Below are 20,571 nucleotides of genomic sequence, written 5' to 3' on the forward strand. Positions count from 1 at the left end.
AACATAAGCAATGCCTCTCCTGGGTCAGACCTGAGGTCCAACATGCCCAGAAGTCCGCTCACGCGGCGGCCCAACAGGTCCAGGACCTGTGCAGTAATCCTCTATTTATACCCTTCTATCCCCTTTTCCAGCAGGAAATTGTGCAGGAGATTGTGCAGATTGTGCAGAGAGAAAATGTAATTTAAAAAGCAGTTGAAGACTTATTTATTGGTTAAAGCTTTTTATTAGTTTTGAAGAAGAATGCATGTTTATAGCATTATGCTAGCTTTTATTGAATGTGTTTTGAGATTTTGAAAGAACAAGATAGGATGATGACATATGAGGGTAATTTCATAAATAATGCACACTTTTTTAATTTTCAGTACATGTTTATTCATTTTTTTTTTTTAAGTATTTCTTTACAATCCTTCAATATAGTCTTCCCTCCCAACGTCCGGGAAGCTTCATTATTCCATCCAAGACACTGTTTTTGTTCAGTTGCTGAATGGCTCAGATAATGGCGGAAGAAAGCTCTTCCAGAGATGCAAAACGATGTCCACCCATAGGTTGTTTCAACTTTGGACTGTAGGAAGCATGAGGTAACACCTCCCAGCCGTATTCGCGTAGTTTTTCAATGATGACATTCCCTATGTGCAGGCGAGCGTTGTCGTGAAGAATGAGTGGCCCAGCCAAGAGCAACTGAGGTCGAGTTTTCTGCATTTTTTTGCAAAAAATCACAATAATACACTGCTGTGACACTTCTTCCACATGGAACTTTGTCTGTGATGATGATGCCTTCATGATCATAAGCAAAAATCATCATTTGTTTGACTTTTGATTGAGCTCGTCAAAATTTTTTGGGTCGTGGGGAAGATGGAGCTCTCCACTCTCTGGACTGTGATTTCAGCTCCAGCTCAAAGTCTCTGACCCACATTCCTGACCTTCAATGCCGAATCATTGTTTCAGCACAGTTACATTGTCCAGGCGTCTGTCAAGAAGTTGGGGACCCATCGTGAAGAACTTTTTCTCTTTTTTAAATCATTTGTCAGAATTCGGTATACTGATGTCGGTGGAATCTCTGTGGTTTCAGAAAGTTCCTCGCATGTCACATGATGACCTTGTTCAAGAGCATCAGCCACGAGTTTCACACATCGTTCATCGGTTGTTGATTTCGGCCGTCCTGGTCTTGCATCATCATCTACGCTCACACGACCACTCCGAAAACGAGTTGCCTACTGAGAAACTGTACTACGGTCCACTGTTAACTCACCACAAACTTCACGTAACACATCGTGCATTTCTGTCGGGTTTTTGCCACGTAGAGTTTCAGTCTTAATGTACGACCTCTGATCGTCAACAGACACAGTACCTGACACACCTGCAGCCTCCATTTCCCACACTTGTCACAGCCATACTATGTACACTACAGATCTCCTAAACACACGTCCTGCTGCTTCAAGCACTGAAGTGAAAGTGAAACCAGGTTTACTGTCATTGCATCAGCCACTCCCCAATGTTGCCAACCTGTGCATGATTTATGAAATGACCCTCGTATTATGTCAAAATTTGTAAACCCACTAGTGAGCAGAATCAGTTCTTGTTTATTAACTCAAAAGTAAATTGAACAGTATTTCTATAAATTTCTTGAGTTTAATTTTAAGTTTAATATGGGAGAAAAAGGCCTCAGAATACAGAGCCTTTTGCACATTTAATCCGTGTCCGATGAATCAGCCGATTTTGGCTCATACAGACAGTCATTGGCAAAAAAACCCCTCTCGTTTATTTCTATTTTTTTTTTCTTGTGAAATACCTGTTAATCTCCTTATCTTATTTCTAAAAGTTTTTCTTCAAAAATACTTAGTCCAAAAATGTAGATCTATTAATCTCAAAACAAGGGTCAGCAATACTCATTGTACCATAAGAACATAAGCAGTGCCTCTGCTGGGTCAGACCAGAGGTCCATCATGCCCAGCAGTCCACTCACGCGGCGGCCCATTAGGTTCAGGACCTGTATAGTAGTCCTCTATCCCCTTTTTCTTCAGGAAATCATCCAATCCCTTCTTGAACCCCAATACCGTACTCTGTCCTATCACACCCTCCGGAAGCGCATTCCAGGTGTCCACCACTCTCTGGGTGAAGAAGACCTTCCTAGCATTGGTTCTGAATCTGTCCCCTCTTCATTTTTCCGAATGGCCTCTCGTTCTTGTAGTTTTCCAACGTTCGAAGAATCTGTCCCAGCTACATTATAGCGATTCGTTCAGCGAGGGTCAGCAAACAATTGCAACAGAATAAACTTATCTTATTGGTCTAATGCTTCAGTCTACTTCAGGGTCTCCGTTTAAACCATCGGAGGCTCCCATGTGTCTTTCTCAAATTCTTAAATTTTAAAGCTGGGGCCGAGAGACGGTCCATGCCGCTGAAAAACTAAGCCGACGCGGTCAGCATTTCGCAGGTCTCTTCTTTCGCTGCAGCTTCAGAGCACATTTCATTTCTCACATCCTCTCTGATCGCTGGAATTTCAGACGGTGTCTCATAACATGTCTCAGTATGTTTTGAATGTTTTCATTGTAAACCCGCTTCCGCATGAAGCGGGGAAGACATTTTTAAAATAAATAAATACCGTACCATATAGAAGCTGGTGGAGGGTCACTGGGTCACTGTGTTGCTGTGTTACAGTAGTGTCAAAGTCCATCCTCGAGGGCCACAATCCAGTCGGTTTTTCAAGATTTCCCCAATGAATATGCATGAGATCTATCACCATACAATGAAAGCAGTGGATGCAATAGATCTCATGCATATTCATTGGGGAAATCCTGAAAACCTGACTGGATTCCGGCCCTCGAGGAGGGACTTTGACACCCCTGCAGTAGACCGTGTGTTCACCATTTCTCCAGAATTCTACTGTTCAACGGCTCCCCCTTCTGCTTCTATTCCTTTCTCTCCTCTCTTCTACCTTCCAAAGTATTTAGATCAATGCTGTCTTGTTAAAATGTTTATTTTATTTTTATTTTTCCTCTAACTCTACTTCTCACTTCTCTATTACCCTCCAGGTACTTTAGTTAGATTGTGAGCCTTCGGGACAGTAAGGGAATTTTTCAAGTACCTTTCTTATTTCTAATCTTAATGTATATTTTCTGTAAACCGCTTAGAACCTAACGGATGTAGCGGTATATAAGAAATAAATTACATTACATTACATTACATTACTTCTAATGGTTATTGCTTTTGGTTTGGGCATCAATGTGAACTCCACTGATACGGAACAAGAAGATGTTTGCGGTGAATGTCCTGCAGACAGCGGGATGGTTGGATGGGCTGGAGTGGGCTTGGATGGCAACTTCAGCATTTAGAACCTAGGACAGGGGTGGCCAACTCCAGTCCTCGAGGGCTGGAATCCAGTCGGGTTTTCCCCAATGAATATGCATGAGATCTATTTGCATGCACTGCTTTCAATGGGGAAGTTCTGAAAACCCGACTGGATTCCGGCCCTCGAGGACCGGAGTTGCCCACCCCTGACCTAGGACAATACCAGACTTTACAGTCTACGGCCCAGAAATATCAAAGAAGAGACAAGTTAATCAGATCATGTATTTTTTTAGTGGGTATAACTTATGGGCAGACTGGATGGACCGTTCAGGTCTTTATCTGCCGTCATTTACTATGTTACTATGATTGCAGCATCAGTATTTTTTATTTATTTCTTTTTTTGGGTGGGGGGGGGGTTCCTGCAAATAGCAAGTTGGTTATGCATCCTTCATGTCATGATCATTTAAAAATGTCCTTTTCTTTTCAATTGCACAGGTTCACAAAGCACGTTTCCATCTTCAGACGTCTCAGGTAAATCCTTAAGTGCTTTGCTAGGATTTAGTAGATCTTGCCATGAATCAAGATTTGTTGCACTGGAGCCCAACATGACACGGTGACAAAATTCATCACCGTTCCCGTCCCCGTGGATAACCGCGGGAAACCATCTTCATGCCATTCTTTAAGGAGAGAGGGAAGAATCAGAGTATGAATGGCCACAACCACTGACCCGCAAGCTTTGCTTTGAAGAATGCTGGTGTAGAAGGACCGAGGTTGAAACAGACACTACAGAATGACAGTCTCTGGTATCCAGAGCAGATATTGTGATGTCATAATGCCTCATTCCACCAGTGCCTAAGAGCCAATCACATCAGTGATGTCACAATGGCTTCATTATCCTTGGCTCACATAAGAATCAGAGTATGAATGGCCACAACCACTGACCCATAAGCTTTGCTTTGAAGAATGCTGGTGTAGAAGGACTGAGGTTGAAATAGACACTAGAAAATGACATGGGATTATTTCCCGCGGTTATCCGCGGGGACAGGAACGGTGATGAATTTTGTCACCATGTCATTCTCTACCCAACATAACTTACGATGAGTCAGGAAAGTCTGTGCCTGAATTCTCAAGGGTAGTTTTCCAATTCGTGACTCTGACCAAATTAGACTATATTATAATTTTGGGGAGTAGATGGCTCAGAGAAATGATCGGACCATTGCAAAGCCTCTCGGTTGTAAGTCACCAGTTTAAATCCCAGCTCAGGTGCCCATGTGAATAGGGTTACCAGATTTTACTCAACGTAAAATCCAAACCCATAGTCCCGCCCCCAGGTCCGCCCAGTTCCACCCTTCCATGCCCTGTTACGCACATGCTAAGCCCGGCTTCACCCCTAGACCCGCTGCCCTCAGCCTGTTCTCGGTGGTCGGTCAGGCACAATGATATCACGTGCATGGAACATCACCACGTTGCATCCATGCATGCTTGGATGCCCCCTCCTGACAAAATCTGCTTTTCAAAACCCAGACAAAGTGCCAGGTTTTGAAAAGCTGTCCGGATGCCCAGACATGCCCTCTAAAAAGAGGACATGTCCGGGTAAATCTGTGAAATGAGAAGGTGATTCCATTTCAGTTCCCTTGACATTTAGATGAGCTACTGATCAACAGCATAGATAATCTGTCTAGAAAATAACAAATTGGAAGGGTTTGGTAAATAAAACATCCATCTGTCCCTTTAGGATTTTTTTTTGGGGGAGGCATTTTTGTCTCTTGAAAATGTGCCCCCTTGTCTCATAAGAGGGAAGTTCGGTTAGATTCTATGTCCTGCAGCTTACCCATAGAGAGGATGAAAATGCAACAAAGGAAGAGCAAGACCTGTGTAAATTTTCAATGGCTGCTCAGAGCGTCCAGGGTTAGCAGAGGCCGTAGTGGTTTCAACGATAGTAAAGACGAAATCTCTGAGAAAGTGCTGCTAGAATCTTCATGTCTCCAGTTATCTCTGGTGCCTCCCTCCATTAAGGGTTTTCGGCTTGCAAATCTGAGACATCTGGGTAGGGTTGGCCGGGGCCAGGTTAGATTGGTGGGACATGACATGGTGGGGTCAGGTAGGGCACAGCTTTCCAATGGCTATTTTTTCACCAGTAAAACCAATTATATTCTTACCTCTTTCTCTCTTTCTTAACTTTTTCAGTTTACCTATTTCCAACTCGCTTTCTCCCTCCCCCCTTCCAGTCCAACCATCTCCACCTCTTTTATCCCCTTTCCAGTCCAACCATCTCTACCTCTCTCTTCCCCCCTTTCCAGTCCAACCATCTCCACCTCTCTGTTCTCCCCTTTCCAGTCCAACCAACTCCACCTCTTTCTTCCCCCCTTTCCAGTCCAACCATCACCATCTCTCTCTTCCCCCCTTTCCAGTCCAACCATCTCCGTCTCTCTGTTCTCCCCTTTCCAGTCCAACCATCTCCACCTCTCTCTTCCCCCTTTCCAGTCCAACCATCTCCACTCTCTCGTTCCCTTTCTGACCCAGAAATTAATTCTCTCCCCTTCCTCTCCCCCCAACCCCTGTCCTCTCAGACCTCCCTTTATAGCTCCCGCAACTTTCTTCCAGTTACAGCGCAGAAGAACAGTGCTGCGATGGAGAGGCTCTCCTCAACCATGTTTCTCAACCCCACCCCCCTTGCACATCGGAAGGGGTGTGGGACCTGACTGAGACGCACAGCGTGGTTGAATAGAGTCTCTGCACATGTGCTGCTGTTGGAGGGAAGCAGCTATAAAGGGAAGTTTGAAGGGATGACGTTAGCGGCAGGAGGTGGCAAGAGCAGAACGGGCAGATAAATGCACACTGAAGCATCTCTGCCCCCATTGTTATCATTGGGGACAGATGGATGCCAACAAGGAACTGTCGGTGACAGGAGCCTGAAATCAGGGACAATCCCCTCAAATCATGGACTTCTGGAAATCCTACCGTCCATACCCATTACACCTTTCTCTGAAGGTGTCAAACCTGGCTCAATGACCTCAATTATCAACCGCATGGGCTTGCTCACAATCTGGCTTCCATTCCAGCATCAGTTTTTTAAATTATCTGCAGTGGCGTACCAAGGGTGAGGTGGTAGGGTTGGTACATCCTGAGTGCAGACCCCAAGGGTGTTTCCTATGTGCACCACAGATGCATGCATAGTTCTGTGTTTCTCTGCCTCCACCCCTGCCAGATTGCCACCACTGCTGCTGCTGCTTCTCCTCCTCCTCCTCCTCAGCCCCTCCAAGTTGGCAGCGGCAGTGAGAAAAATACCCCCCTCTCCCTCCCATCAAACTCATACCATGACCAGGTGTAGGGGGGGGGGTCTGCTCTGCCTACCCCCATCCTGTTGCTGCTGATCCTGCCCCTTTGATATTACATCCAATTCCGGAGTAGAACTGTCAGCCACAGGTAGGTACAAAGTGGGTCCTGTGTGATCATTAGCATTGTTTTATGAGCATTTTTTTAGGGGGGAAGGGGGCTGAAAGATCCCATGAGATGCTTGTGAGTAAGAGAACAGACAGAGAGCCAGGTGATGCTTGTGGGGGGAGGGGGCAGAGAGAGCTAAGAGCTTCTTGCTGGATGGGAGGCAGGGGGTAGACACTGGATGGAAGGGAAAGAGGGCAGGTGTCACATAGGGTAAAGACCAGGAGAGGGCAGATGCTAGATGGAAGGGAGAGAGTGAAGAGAAGATGAGGAAAGCAGAAACCACAAAGGTTGTTTTTTTTAAAATGTTTTTTGTTTCTAATTTTAGTTTGTGGCCACTTATTCTCTGCGGGGCGAGGGCGTATCTGTGTCTGTTTTCTTTTGGCGTTGACTGTGCAGGATTGATCTGTCTGGTTTACTTTTACAATACTGTTTCTTTTCTGACCATTCGTTTCATTTCAAGGTTATTACTAAAAATAATTCTTTTTATGTAGAGGAGGGGCTGTTAAAAAAAAAATGATCGGCCCCAGGTGTAAAATTCACTAGATACGCCACTGCTACGGGGATAATTCTATCAAGCAGGGGCTTATGTTTGCACCCCAGATATATGTATAAATGGTTAGAATACCAGCAAGGAGTGAGGGGGTAGAGGGGAGGACGGGTGCCCCACCCCTACCACGATGGCACCTGGGGAGAAACCCCCCCCCCACATACATACATACTACGCCACTGCACGGGTCATTTGATGTATGACTTAGGAATGCCTGATACATGAAATAAGGATTTTTAATGCAGAAACACAGAGCTTTATATGGGGGGGGGGGTCATTTTTTCTTTGAGTACACACTTTTTTTTTTTTCATATTGTTGCGGTGTATCAGCCTCTTTTGTCTTTTTTACCTGACCCGAAGTGCCAGATGCCTTTTCAGTTCAGTTCAGTGCCTTGGAGGTTTCTGCAGAGACTGTGTCTGAATTGAGCAGAAAATTATCAAGTCTCTTCACTGAGAAGGAGAGTGTCAACATTGTTTTAAAGTCTGCACTTTATTTAGATTTTAAACAAAACATCCAATTAACAGATACAGAGAATATAATGCTGGACAGAGTGATCCCAACTCTTAATTGAAAATACTAACATTGGTGATTCTTATAGGCATATTATAGCTCTGTATCTATGTATTTATAAACTGGTGCCCATGCCTTCAGAAATGTCTCTGATTTTTCCACAATGATGTCTTGATATTTGTACAGCGTGCACACAGAGCGCCACACGCAACTGTGCGTTTAAATGAATCCGATTTTTCCAGTTTCTCAAAATAAAGTACATATCCACTGAGGATATTGTCATTAATTCTGTGCATTTGGGGGTTTTGTTTTGTTCACAGAAAGATTTAAATATTGTCCCTCATCGTGGATCTTGCTGGATGAGAAATGTTATTTCTTTTCTGAAGAGGAGAAAGCAAGAATCCACAGTGAAATGTACTGCACATCAGAAAATTCACAGCTTGTGTCAATAAAAGACAGTAACACAGAATTAAAGGTATTTCCTATGGTCATTATCTTAGAAACATATCCACCCTGATATTCAACTGGTGATCTCCAGTGGTCTGCAGTGATACCAGAATCTGTATCTGGCAACTGGCATTGAATTTCTAGTGTATTTTTGGCCGGCTGAGACATAGCCAGCTAAGTCTTAACGGCCAAAGATAGACTACCCTTTCAGATGGCTCTATCTGGCCACCAAATTTAGCTGGTGAACTGCTGAATAATGTAAAAAAGGAAATGCAAGTAACACAATGTAGAGAATGACACGGGGAAAAAATTTGGCCCCGTCCCCGCGACATCCATACAAGCCTCAGTACTTCAATATTTAGCTTATTCCTTCCTTATAAATCAAAGTTCTGGCTGCTGAACTGGAGAAAGAGATGTTCAGCTGGCAGGGCTTTGTTTATAAATTTTTATCAACACAACTAATATACTACTTTAACCTGAAGCGAAAAAAGAAATAGAATTTTTTTTTCTACCTTTGTTGTCTGCTTTCTGCTTTCCTCATCTTCTCATTCAATTCCTTCCATCCACTATCTGCCTTCTCTCTGCATCTTCCATTTGCTCTGTTACTGTGTCTCTTCCTTCAACCCCCATTGGTCTGGCACCCATCTTCTTCCCTCCGCTCCCCCCATAGTCTGGCATCTCTGTCTTCTTCCCTTATAGCATCTTCTCCCCACTCTCTGTTCCCCATTTTCCTTCAGCGTCTTCTCCCCACTCTGCCTTCGCCATTTTTTCCATTCAGCATCTTCTCCCCACTCTGCCTTCCCCATTTTTTCCATTCAGCATCTTCTCCCCACTCTGCCTTCCCCATTTTTTCCTTTCAGCATCTTCTTCCCACTCTGTTTTTCCCACCACCAGTGGTGTACCTAGCATATGTGACACCCGGGGCCCATCATTTTTTGACACCCCCTCCCCAACGTCACATACCGCTTCCAGAACAGAGGCGGTAGATGGCGCTTTTCAGGGAAAGGTGCCCGCCTGCCAGCGCTGGGAGGCAGAATAAGGGGAGAGAACAGTTGTGTAACAGACTAAGTGCTGATTTGGCCTTGCTGCGCCTGCATGCCACTTTAAATGACTTCATTTGCATGCGGGGCCCGCCCCCTGCGCTCTGGTGCCTCGCGTTGTGCCGGCTCACGGGTGTGCCTCCTGGGAGCCATGTGGCATGCGACGCTCCACGTTCGGGGGCGAAGAAGAGCCCCTGAACTCATCCCTCTGCTTTGACATAATTTCTTCCCAGGTCTAGCGCCACAGTCTCCCGCAAAGCAGAAGGCAGAGTTCCTATGTCAACAGCTGCACTCATGCGCAGGCGCACTAGCCCCGTCCATTCAGAATGTTCTGTTGCTCTTCCTCCACTCTGTCATTTGTTGCCATAGCAGCCAACTCGGGGGGGGGGGGGGGTACTCGAGCACCCCCAATATTGAAAAAACTTACTTCAGCACGGCTGCCGACTCTGCTCTAAGTACGGCAGCCGTGCTGAGGTGCCGTTTGCAGCAGTGCGGGAGGTTCCGGATCCGGCCGACTGTGCACCCGGGGCGGACCGTCCCCCCGCCCCCCCTTGGTACACCACTGCCCACCACCCTTCCCTCTCGCCACCTCACTGCCCTTCAGCACCCCTCGCGCGGCCCATGAATCTCCCTCCCTCCCCCTTACCTTGCGGCACGTTAGTAAAGTAAGTTGCTCAAGCCGGCCGAGCCTGCCTGCAGTCGCGTGTGTGTGGGCGGAAGATTTTCCTCTGATGCAACTGGTAGCACTGTAGCAGTAATAAAGGCACAGATTTGGATGTGCAATCGCTTTTTAGGGTTTCATGTAATTGTGTGTTTTGTTACATAATAATTTTGGGGTGCCTGGTTTCAGTTTCTTAAGCTCTAGCTCAGGAACACCCCGCTTGTAAATTCATTCAGAATACTGCTGCGAAGCTGATCTTTGGGAAAACGTAAATTTGACCATGTGACCCCTGAGTCGTCATTGGCTCCCGGTTTATTTCAGAATTCAGTTGAAATGCGCTTATATTTCTTTTAAAATCCTAAATGGTATCTTTAATCCTCTTAGACCTTTATTTTGGAATGTTCACCGATTTTCCTTTACAAGAGGAATCCAACCATTTAAACTCTTCCTTCCTTCTAAAATAAGAAAATTATTTTCCAAAGAACACTTCAAGATCATTGTACAATCCCTCATACTCAGCTCCTTAGATTACTGCAACAGCCTCTACCTACCTTGCCCAAATACTATGATAAAACAACTACAGACCGTTCAGAACACAGCTATCAGACTCATCTACTCGCTCAGCAAATTCGACCACGTCACACCCGCCTATGTAGACTCTCACTGGCTTCCGATAAAAGCAAGAACTCAATTCAAACTCTACTGCTTACTTTTCAAAGTAACCCATGGTATGGCCCCCAATTACCTGAACAACCGTCTTTGCCGCTACCGACTACCCAGATCAAGAAGAACTCAGAATCTTTTCACCTTCCCCCCTCATAATGGTACCCGACGTAAGAAACTTTACGACAGCCTTCTAGCAACTCAGGCAGCGAAAATTGACCCCACCATCACCAAACTGATGATCAAAACAACAGACATCAAAGTGTTTCGGAAAGAAATCAAAACATTTCTTTTCAAAAAACACGTCCTTACTTAATATTCCCCCCCCAATCGCACATGCACTCTCCCCAGCAAATAACACACTAGTCATCCCCTTGAACCTCATTTACCAAAAATATCCAAACTCCTAAATAAGCATCTCCCTTAGGTATCCATTTAACCTTCTCCTAAATAAGCATCTCCCTTAGGTATCCACTTAACCTTCTCCTAAATAAGCATCTCCCTTAGGTATCCACTTAACCTTCTCCTAAATAAGCATCTCCCATAGGTATCCATTTAACCTTCTCCTAAATAAGCATCTCCCTTAGGTATCCACTTAACCTTCTCCTAAATAAGCATCTCCCTTAGGTATCCACTTAACCTTCTCCTAAATAAGCATCTCCCTTAGGTATCCACTTAACCTTCTCCTAAATAAGCATCTCCCTTAGGTATCCATTTAACCTTCTCCTAAATAAGCATCTCCCTTAGGTATCCACTTAACCTTCTCCTAAATAAGCATCTCCCTTAGGTATCCACTTAACCTTCTCCTAAATAAGCATCTCCCTTAGATATCCACTTAACCTTCTCCTAAATAAGCATCTCCCATAGGTATCCACTTAACCTTCTCCTAAATAAGCATCTCCCTTAGGTATCCATTTAACCTTCTCCTAAATAAGCATCTCCCTTAGGTATTCACTCAACTGATTCCTTCAAAGTTAGGTATCTTTCTTCAGTTGCCTAATTGTTTTCCCCACTGAACCTTGTAACTACTTGAACCCTGTCAAGTTATTCTATCGATAAATCCAGATACCTTATACTTGTATTTCTATACCACAACATGTAATTTACTTAAATCGTTGTAATGTAATTCTCTTGGTAATGTCCTGATCTCTTTTAACTGTAATCCGCTTAGAACCGCAAGGCACAGGCGGAATAGAAATCACAAATGTAATGTAATGTAAAAAAGGGATTAAAGGAGTCAAGATCTTCAGTCAATCTTTGGTCTTTAAACTCTCTCAACTCTGGAATGATCTCCCCTTTTTTTTTAAGGAGTTCCAGTTCTTTTCAATTTTTCCGTAAATCTTTAAAAACTCTATTTGCCAAACATTTTGAAAATTAATTACAGTGGAACCTTTGGTTTACGAGCATAATTGGTTCCAGAAGCATGCTCGTAAACCAAAATACTCGTATATCAAAGCGAGTTTCCCCATAGGAACTAAGGGAAACTCGCTTGATTCGTTCCCACCCCCCCCCCCCGAGGCCAGCGGTGTTACTCTACCCCCGCTCATGAAGGCCCCCCCACGTGATCCGCCATCCCCCCGCTCGTGTCGCCACCCCCCCGCATGATCTACCATCCCCCCACTTGTGGCGACCTCCCTGTGATCCAGCACCCCCCCACTCGCATTGCACTCCCCCCGCCATGATTCGGCATCCCCCAGGCACCCACCCGATCACATTCCTTACCCCCATTTGGCACCGACACCAACACACAGGACATGCCGGTGCCTGAAGATCTGCCTTCTTCACTGTGCTGGGCCTTGAGCATCTGCACATGCTCAAGGCCTTCGGGTTCCCGTTCTCTCCAAGATTTTCAGAGATCCAAGAATCTTGGAGAGAATGGGAACCCGAAGGCCTTGAGCATGCACAGATGCTCAAGGCCCAGCACAGTGAAGAAGGCAGATCTTCGGGCACCAGCACCGGCATGTCCTGTGCGTTGGTGTCGGTGCCAAATAGGGGTAAGGAATGTGATCGGGTGGGTGCCTGGGGGATGCCGGATCGCAGCCGGGGGGGAGGGGGGTGTGCTCGTAAATCGAGGCACGCTCGGTTTCCGAGGCGCCGATTTTGCGAATGTTTTGCTCGTCTTGCAAAACACTCGCAAACCGGTACACTCATAAACCGAGGTACCACTGTATTTTGAAATTTTGCTATTATCTTCTATTTCTCATTTGTAAATCTTTCCCTGTTTATTTAATTGCTGTAAACCGAGTCGAGCTTTCTCAGAATGATGACTCGGTAGACACAGTTAAGCTTTAGTTTAGTTAGTTTAGTTTATTTTTAATTTATATACCATCTAAACGGTTTATATAAACGGTTGTCTGTGTTTCTACATTACAGTGATGTGACCTGTATTCTTGCTGTTTGTAGAGGGGCCCCATTAGTCACAGCTTGGCAATAGGATTCATTCTGTCAGTCTCTGGAATATTCCACCTGATGTGAAATTGTACATGTAACTCTTTGTTCCAGGGCTATGTTCGGCGCAAACAGAAAAATTATTGGATTGGATTATCTCAAGGAGAGAAAAACATCTGGAAATGGTCCGATGGCACACGAGAGTAAGTGCCCACATTTATTTTGGGAAAACTTTCAAAGTGGACAATCTCCTGTCCCCAGAGAGCTCACAATCGATATAGTGACGGATTAGGTGACTTGCTCAATACGTTGAAATGGGATTTAAACCGGGGTCCCCTTACTCGCAGCCTCCTGCTCCAACCATTAATCCAGACCAGAGGTTCTCAACTCAGTCCTCAGGACACGCAAAGCCAGTCGGGTCTTCAGGATACCCATAACAAATGGACATGACATTTACATAGAACGGAGGTAGTGCGTGCAACTGAATCTCTTGCTTATTCATTGTGGGCATCCTGAAAACCAGGCTGGCTAGGTGTGTATCATGCACTGGGTTGAGAACTCCAATCAAGGATGTTGATTAGGGTTACCAGATTTTCCCGAAGGAAAATTCAGACCCACAGCCACGCTAACATACCCGCCCCGTTTGGACTGCATCAGGCCTCATTTTGCCTGCCCCCAGACGGCATCCGTGCATGCGTGGATGCTCCCTCCCTCCCCAATTTTTACAGGAAACTTTTTAAAACCCAAAGTGCTGGGTTTTGGAAAGCCGTCCAGACCGAAATCCGGATGTCTTGGAACCCTAATGTTGATCGTACTGCTTGCAGGTCATTTCTAGTCCCACAGGTTGTCCAAGCTCACTCCCCCACCCCCACATAGCCTGTTTCCCAGCCTCTTAAATTCAAGGCATATGAGACCTTCATTGGTTGCCTGTTGCAAGTCACGTGAAATTTAAGGTTCTTAATGTGATGTTTCAAGATTGTTCAGAGCTTAGCTCAGTAGGTAACTGTGTACCAAGGAGGGTGTTGGATTCATAGTTTTCTACAAGCAGTAAAGCAAGGCTGTCTTGAATCAGGACAAGAGCGTTTGCAGTTGCGGGCCCTGTCCTACCCCAGATCCACGTAGCTTTTAGCAAACAAAAGTAACCTTCCATATAAAATTCTGAAAAGAATTGAATCCGAAATAAAAATTTTGTGTGCCCATAAAAGTGTTTCATGCCCATCCTTCCCTATTAGCTCAGCTCTTTCGTTTTTCCAAAATTCCTGCCCCCCCCCCCCCGGTGAAGGCGTGCTGCTTAATCTCTCTGCTCCTCTGCTGTCTGGCTCTGGAGTTCCACCTCTGTGGTCCGCTCTACCCTTCATGGAGTTGTGGTTCCAACGCCGAGACTCCAAAGTTCTCGTAAATGTGACAGGGCAGTTTACATAATTCTATTTTCTCCAACTTGAATATCTGTAATTTTTTAAAATTTAGGGCTCCTTTTACGAAGCTGCGTTAGGGCCTTAACTCGCGGAATAGCGCACGCTAGCCGCTACCCGCCTCCTCTTGAGCAGGCGGTAGTTTCTTGGCTAGCACGCTAATCCGGTGCGTGCGCTAAAAATGCTAGCGCACTTTCAGATAAAAATGTAGCTATGCCAAGAGCAGCAAATGCTGAATTATCATCATTCCAGAAAAATCTAGCCCAATCCATGCGAGAAAAGTGCCTCAGTAAAAGAATGCTTCTAGAAGTGGGTCTACTCCCCTGGCCCTCTTTTTCCCATACAGACTCAAGGAAACTGCTTTCCTCTTCATAATACTCTATTAGCCCCTTTGACCATGTGTCGGAGGAATTGTGGTGATAAAAATATTTTAAAACTAGAAAGGAGAAAGACAAAGCAAACGATGGGTCAGATAAATAGTACAATGTATTTAGACAGTGGTTCGATGCCTTTGGACTGCCATAGTGGATCCATTAGAGTAGACAAATGGTCTTTTCATCTAGACATTGATATGGATAAGAGACTGATTTGAATTTAGAGAAGGAGAGAAATTGCAGTGAATTCCAGAGCGAAAGGACAGCAAAAAAGAAAGCACTTGGCAAGTTGGTGTAACTGGCGGTAAGTAAGGGCAATAATCAACGAGGAAAAAGAAGAGCGAATACCTTTACGTAAAACACTGCGAGTGAGGACAGAACAATAGCCGTACTGGGGCAGAGTAATGGCCTATCCTGTTTCCAACAGTGACCAATCCAGGCCACAAACCCAAATAGCAGCAACATTCCATTCAGAATCTCAAAGAATAGCAAGATTCCAGAACCCCAAAGAGCAGCAACATTCCATTCAGAATCTCAAAGAATAGCAAGATTCCAGAACCCCAAAGAGCAGCAACATTCCATTCAGAATCTCAAAGAATAGCAAGATTCCGGAACCCCAAAGAGCAGCAACATTCCATTCAGAATCTCAAAGAATAGCAAGATTCCGGAACCCCAAAGAGCAGCAACATTCCATTCAGAATCTCAAAGAATAGCAAGATTCCGGAACCCCAAAGAGCAGCAACATTCCATTCAGAATCTCAAAGAATAGCAAGATTCCGGAACCCCAAAGAGCAGCAACATTCTAGAATCCCAAAGAGTAACAAAAGATTCCGGAACCCCAAAGAGTAGCAACCGATCCAGGGCAAACAGTAGTTCCCCCCCCCATGTTTATTTCAATAGTAGACTATGGACTTTTCCTCCAGGAATTTGTCCTAACTTTTTTTTTTTTAACCCAGATGACCTAACCACTGTTATCACATTAAACTAAACTAAACTAAAGCTTAACTTTGTATACTGAGTCATCATTTTAAGAAGGCTCGACTCGGTTTACAGCAATTAAATAAACAGGGAATGATTTACAAATTGATAAATTCTCTGGCAACGAGTTCCATAGCTTAGCTATTCTTTGAGTGAAAAAAAATATTTCCTCCTTTTTCTTAAAAAACATTCCCATGTAATTTTATTGAGTGTCCCCCTATGCTTTATAGTTTTTGAAAAAGTAAAAAATCAATGCACTTTTACCCATTCTACACCACCTCAAACATCTCCCCCCTCAGCCATCTCTTTCCAAATTGAAGAGCTCTAACCTCTTTAGCCTTTATAATTTTGGTCACTCTTCTTTAAATCTTCCCTAATTCCGTTATATCTTTTTTGAGATATGCTGACCAGAACTGAATACAATACTCGAGGTGAGGTCACCATGGAGCGATATAGTGTGATAGGAACTCTGCAACCCCAGAACCTGAACCCCAGGAATAGGAGTTTAGTCTTACCAGTGGTCTAGAGAGAAAGACTTTAAAATCACTAAAAGAAAGGAAAAGCCAAAATAAACACCTGTCGCAATGCTGTCACTTTAAAGCCTGCAAAAGTTAAGTTCCAGTTTAATCGTTCAGATCCCTTTAAATGTCAACCTTGAGAGGGGTGTTAGGTGTCTGAGCCAATCAGGGACTTCCTTAGGCTCCTTCCTCTGTATCCCGGCTGCAAGGGCAAGGAGCCTATAGAAGTCCCTAATTGGCTCAGATGCCTTAGACCCTTCACAAAGGGAGGGGCCTGAGGCATCTGAGCCAATCAGGGCCTTAGGCACCTCCCCTTGCATCACATGACGCATTGGGGAGGGGAAGGCCCAGCATTGTAGACTTGGTGGCCACGGAGAAGGAGGGATTGAGCACCTCTTTTGCTCCCAACTTAAAAGGTACAGGGAGAGGGGCTTCAGGGGGAGCTTCTGCCTTTTTTGGGGGCTGAGGGTAGGGGTTGATTGGTGGGGGTGCGATTGGTGTGGGGGCTCTTGATGGCAAGAGGGAGTCGGCATCCTTCCAGCTTTTTGGGTGTAGGGGGTGGTGGATGATTGGGGGGACGATTGGCATGGAGGCTCTATGTGGCAGGAGGGACAGGTCGCCGTGGGGGTGTCATTGGGATGACAGGAGGGAGTGGGCATCTCTCCTGCCTTTTTTTGGGGGTTCGTGGGAGGGGGGGACGGACAGTGGCTCGGGGTGCCTGGCTCAGGGGGAACAGTGGCTCAGGGGGTCCCTGGCTTGGGAGGGGGGCGCATTTGTTGGGGGTAATTGGGGAGGGCTGTCATCGGTGGTGGGGGACTTTTTTTTTCAAAAAAAAAAAGAACCCCCCATTTGGAATAGCCAAGCATCAATCGCTTGGCTATTTTGCATGGGGTTTTAGCTAATTTGCATGGCTGGATCGGAAAATGGGAGATTGAGGTGAAAAGCACGCGGTGGGCTATTTTGTCGGTAAGAGCAATCGTCGCTAAAGCTGTGAAAACAGGTTTAGTGAAAATCGCTGACTTTAGTCCATCTAGCCCTATATCTATGTCTTGTGGTTTTACCAACAGGTTAATCATTTGGAATTAACGGCTCGTTGATTCGTGCTTTAGGAAAGGGGGCGTGAACTGTAAAAGGTTAAGAACCAACTGCTCATGGTCTGCCCTTCCAATCGTTCTGAATCCAGGACTCTTTTGGTTAGGATTTGGAGTCTGCCTTTCCTATGAAACGCATTCCTCCTCGTGTAATACACGCTCCACTGTACCTTCTTCCATTTCAGCTTAGACTGATATTTTTGTGTGTACATAATAGGTAAAATACAGTATGTAGCTAGCAGTGAAAGCCACCAATCTACATGGACTGGCCCCTGCAACTCCTAGTCTGAGCTGAGCCCATTGCCTGGTTATTCACTGAGGGATCATATTATTACGGCAGGGATTTGTAACTCCTATTTTGTGACTTCTGTCCTCCTGCCTGTCCAAAGTACTGTATATTTCAGCAAAATAAGCCCTTTCTTTCTCTCTCTAAAAAGTTCCGGGGGAGGGGGTGTCCAAATATTAAGAACATAAGAATAGCCTTATTGGGTCAGACCAATGGACCTTACAGTAGCCAATCCAGGTCCCTAGATCAAAACCCAAAGAGTAGCAACCAAAACCCAAACCAAAGACCAAAGAGTAGCAACATTCCATTCAGAATCCTAAAGAACAGCAAGATTCTAGAACCCCAAAGAGTAACAGAAGATTCCGGAACCCCAAAGAGTAGCAACATTCCATTCAGAATCCTAAAGAACAGCAAGATTCTAGAACCCCAAAGAGTAACAGAAGATTCCGGAACCCCAAAGAGTAGCAACATTCCATTCAGAATCCTAAAGAACAGCAAGATTCTAGAACCCCAAAGAGTAACAGAAGATTCCGGAACCCCAAAGAGTAGCAACATTCCATTCAGAATCCTAAAGAACAGCAAGATTCTAGAACCCCAAAGAGTAACAGAAGATTCCGGAACCCCAAAGAGTTCATTCAGAATCCTAAAGAACAGCAAGATTCTAGAACCCCAAAGAGTAACAGAAGATTCTGGAACCCCAAAGAGTAGCAGCATTCCATGGTAAGCATGTTTCCTTGTCTGAACCTTCCTTTCTCCAGCTTTAGATCACGACCCTTTTCTCTGGAACATTTTTCTTTCCTGCTTCGAGTCTTTACTGAAATATGTCAAATATAGTATACTAGCTGATGACCCGGCGTTGCACGGGTATTTAATTATAGAAATAACACTGTAAATGGATTCAAATAAAGATACTTTATAGTGGTGAATGAAATTATTGTTTTACAGCTTAATAAAAAGTACAATATTCAAATAATAATGTGAAATATTTGACAAAATGAATACAATACAACTAACGCAAAACGTGATTATAAACAACATTTTTAGTTTCACCTCCAGGAGCAAGAACATATAAATTGTTGGGTGAACCCACCCTTGAGCAAGCAACATAGAGTTGTGGGCCAAGAGACCCCCAGAACATATCACCCCAAGGTAGTGAGGGATCTGCATACCAAGTTTCGTTGAAATCGGTCAAGCCGTTTTTGAATTACTGTGAGAATGGCAGCTTTTTACATTTTTTCCATTGACATGAATGGGTGAAATCTGATTTTCTGTTTGTAGCTCCGCCCACGTGTGCAGGTGGGCCGCGAGACCCCCAGAACATATCACCCCAGGTAGTGAGGGATCTGCATACCAAGTTTCGTTGAAATCGGTCAAGCCGTTTTTGAATTACTGTGAGAATGGCAGCTTTTTACATTTTTTCCATTGACATGAATGGGTGAAATCTGATTTTCTGTTTGTAGCTCCGCCCATGTGTGCAGGTGGGCCGCGAGACCCCCAGAACATATCAGCCCAGGTAGTGAGGGCTCTGCATACCAAGTTTCGTTGAAATCGGTCAAGCCGTTTTTGAATTACTGTGAGAATGGTAGCTTTTTACATTTTTTCCATTGACATGAATGGGTGAAATCTGATTTTCTGTTTGTAGCTCCGCCCATGTGTGCAGGTGGGCCGCGAGACCCCCAGAACATATCAGCCCAGGTAGTGAGGGATCTGCATACCAAGTTTCGTTGAAATCGGTCAAGCCGTTTTTGAATTACTGTGAGAATGGCAGCTTTTTACATTTTTTCCATTGACATGAATGGGTGAAATCTGATTTTCTGTTTGTAGCTCCGCCCATGTGTGCAGGTGGGCCGCGAGACCCCCAGAACATATCACCCCAGGTAGTGAGGGATCTGCATACCAAGTTTCGTTCAAATCGGTCAAGCCGTTTTTGCATGATCGCGGCACATACACACACACACACATACATACCTCTGATTTTATATATATAGATTAATGTTCCAGTCATATGTCATGAATGATGTTTAAAAGATACTAGAAAATCATTAGCTCAAAAACGAATTAAAATTTGAGATTCATGCAACCATATACATAAAAAAGGGGGAACAGAGACCTAGTAGAAAGGAAGGTGAGCTGTTCTGTACATGGTGAGAGGGAGCTGGGAAGGCCTAAAATTGCAGAACGTTACCCTTCAGCCCTGATCAAAGCTAGACTCTATAAACATGTGCTGAGGCTTCATGCATTGCTTCTCCCTCCCTCCCCTCATTTTTTTTTTTTTTTAGATCTTTATCTTACAGTACCACTAAGCTTTGTACAACGATGGGAACCAAGCTTGACTTCCAAACCTGCAGTAGGACTTTCCCATGGATTTGTGAAAAAGAGTCGTCGGAATGCGAGGTTGACGGAGATCTCCTACAGTGTGTTGTAAAACAGCTGAATTCATAGAGATCCCCCCAAACTGTGGGGTAACTGTGATAAATGTACATTTTTGTTTCACACAGCCGAATCTGAGGACTTATACACGAGGACCTGAAAAAATTCTAACTTAGAAATATACTTATAGCTATATCAAATTGTTTACATTTCTATGCAATTATTTTATTCTTAAATACATAGAAACATGATGGCAGATAAAGGCCAAATGGCTCATCCGCAGGATCCACTACTCCCTATCTCCTCCTCTCCCTATTGGCTAAGGCTCTTAACATTTGCATCTCCTCTTCCTATAGGCTAAGGCTCTTTACACCTGCATTGTGAGGTCATAGAGCTTTATGGTTATAGAAACATGATGGCAGATAAAGGCCAAATGGCCCATCTGCAGCATCCACTATCTCCTCCTCTCCCTATTGGCTAAGGCGCTTAACATTTGCATCTCCTCTTCCTATAGGCTAAGGCTCTTTACACCTGCATTGTGAGGTCATAGAGCTTT

At 44.7% G+C, this 20,571-nt stretch overlaps 1 protein-coding gene across 1 annotated transcript in view; it reads left to right on the plus strand.

The window, feature by feature from the left end:
• Positions 1 to 20,343, plus strand: part of LOC117366648 (C-type lectin domain family 4 member M-like) — a 46,139-nt gene extending 25,796 nt beyond the window's left edge. Inside the window, exons 5-8 of the mRNA XM_033958279.1 lie at positions 3,781 to 3,816; positions 8,108 to 8,262; positions 13,101 to 13,189; positions 19,925 to 20,343. Of these exons, the coding sequence (XP_033814170.1) occupies positions 3,781 to 3,816; positions 8,108 to 8,262; positions 13,101 to 13,189; positions 19,925 to 20,087 (443 nt within the window). The 3' untranslated portion in view covers positions 20,088 to 20,343. The remainder of the gene's footprint in view (positions 1 to 3,780; positions 3,817 to 8,107; positions 8,263 to 13,100; positions 13,190 to 19,924) is intronic.
• Positions 20,344 to 20,571: the final 228 nt, after the last annotated feature.

The sequence above is a fragment of the Geotrypetes seraphini genome, chromosome 1 (genome assembly GCF_902459505.1).
Source record: "Geotrypetes seraphini chromosome 1, aGeoSer1.1, whole genome shotgun sequence".
Taxonomy (NCBI): Eukaryota; Metazoa; Chordata; class Amphibia; order Gymnophiona; family Dermophiidae; genus Geotrypetes; species Geotrypetes seraphini.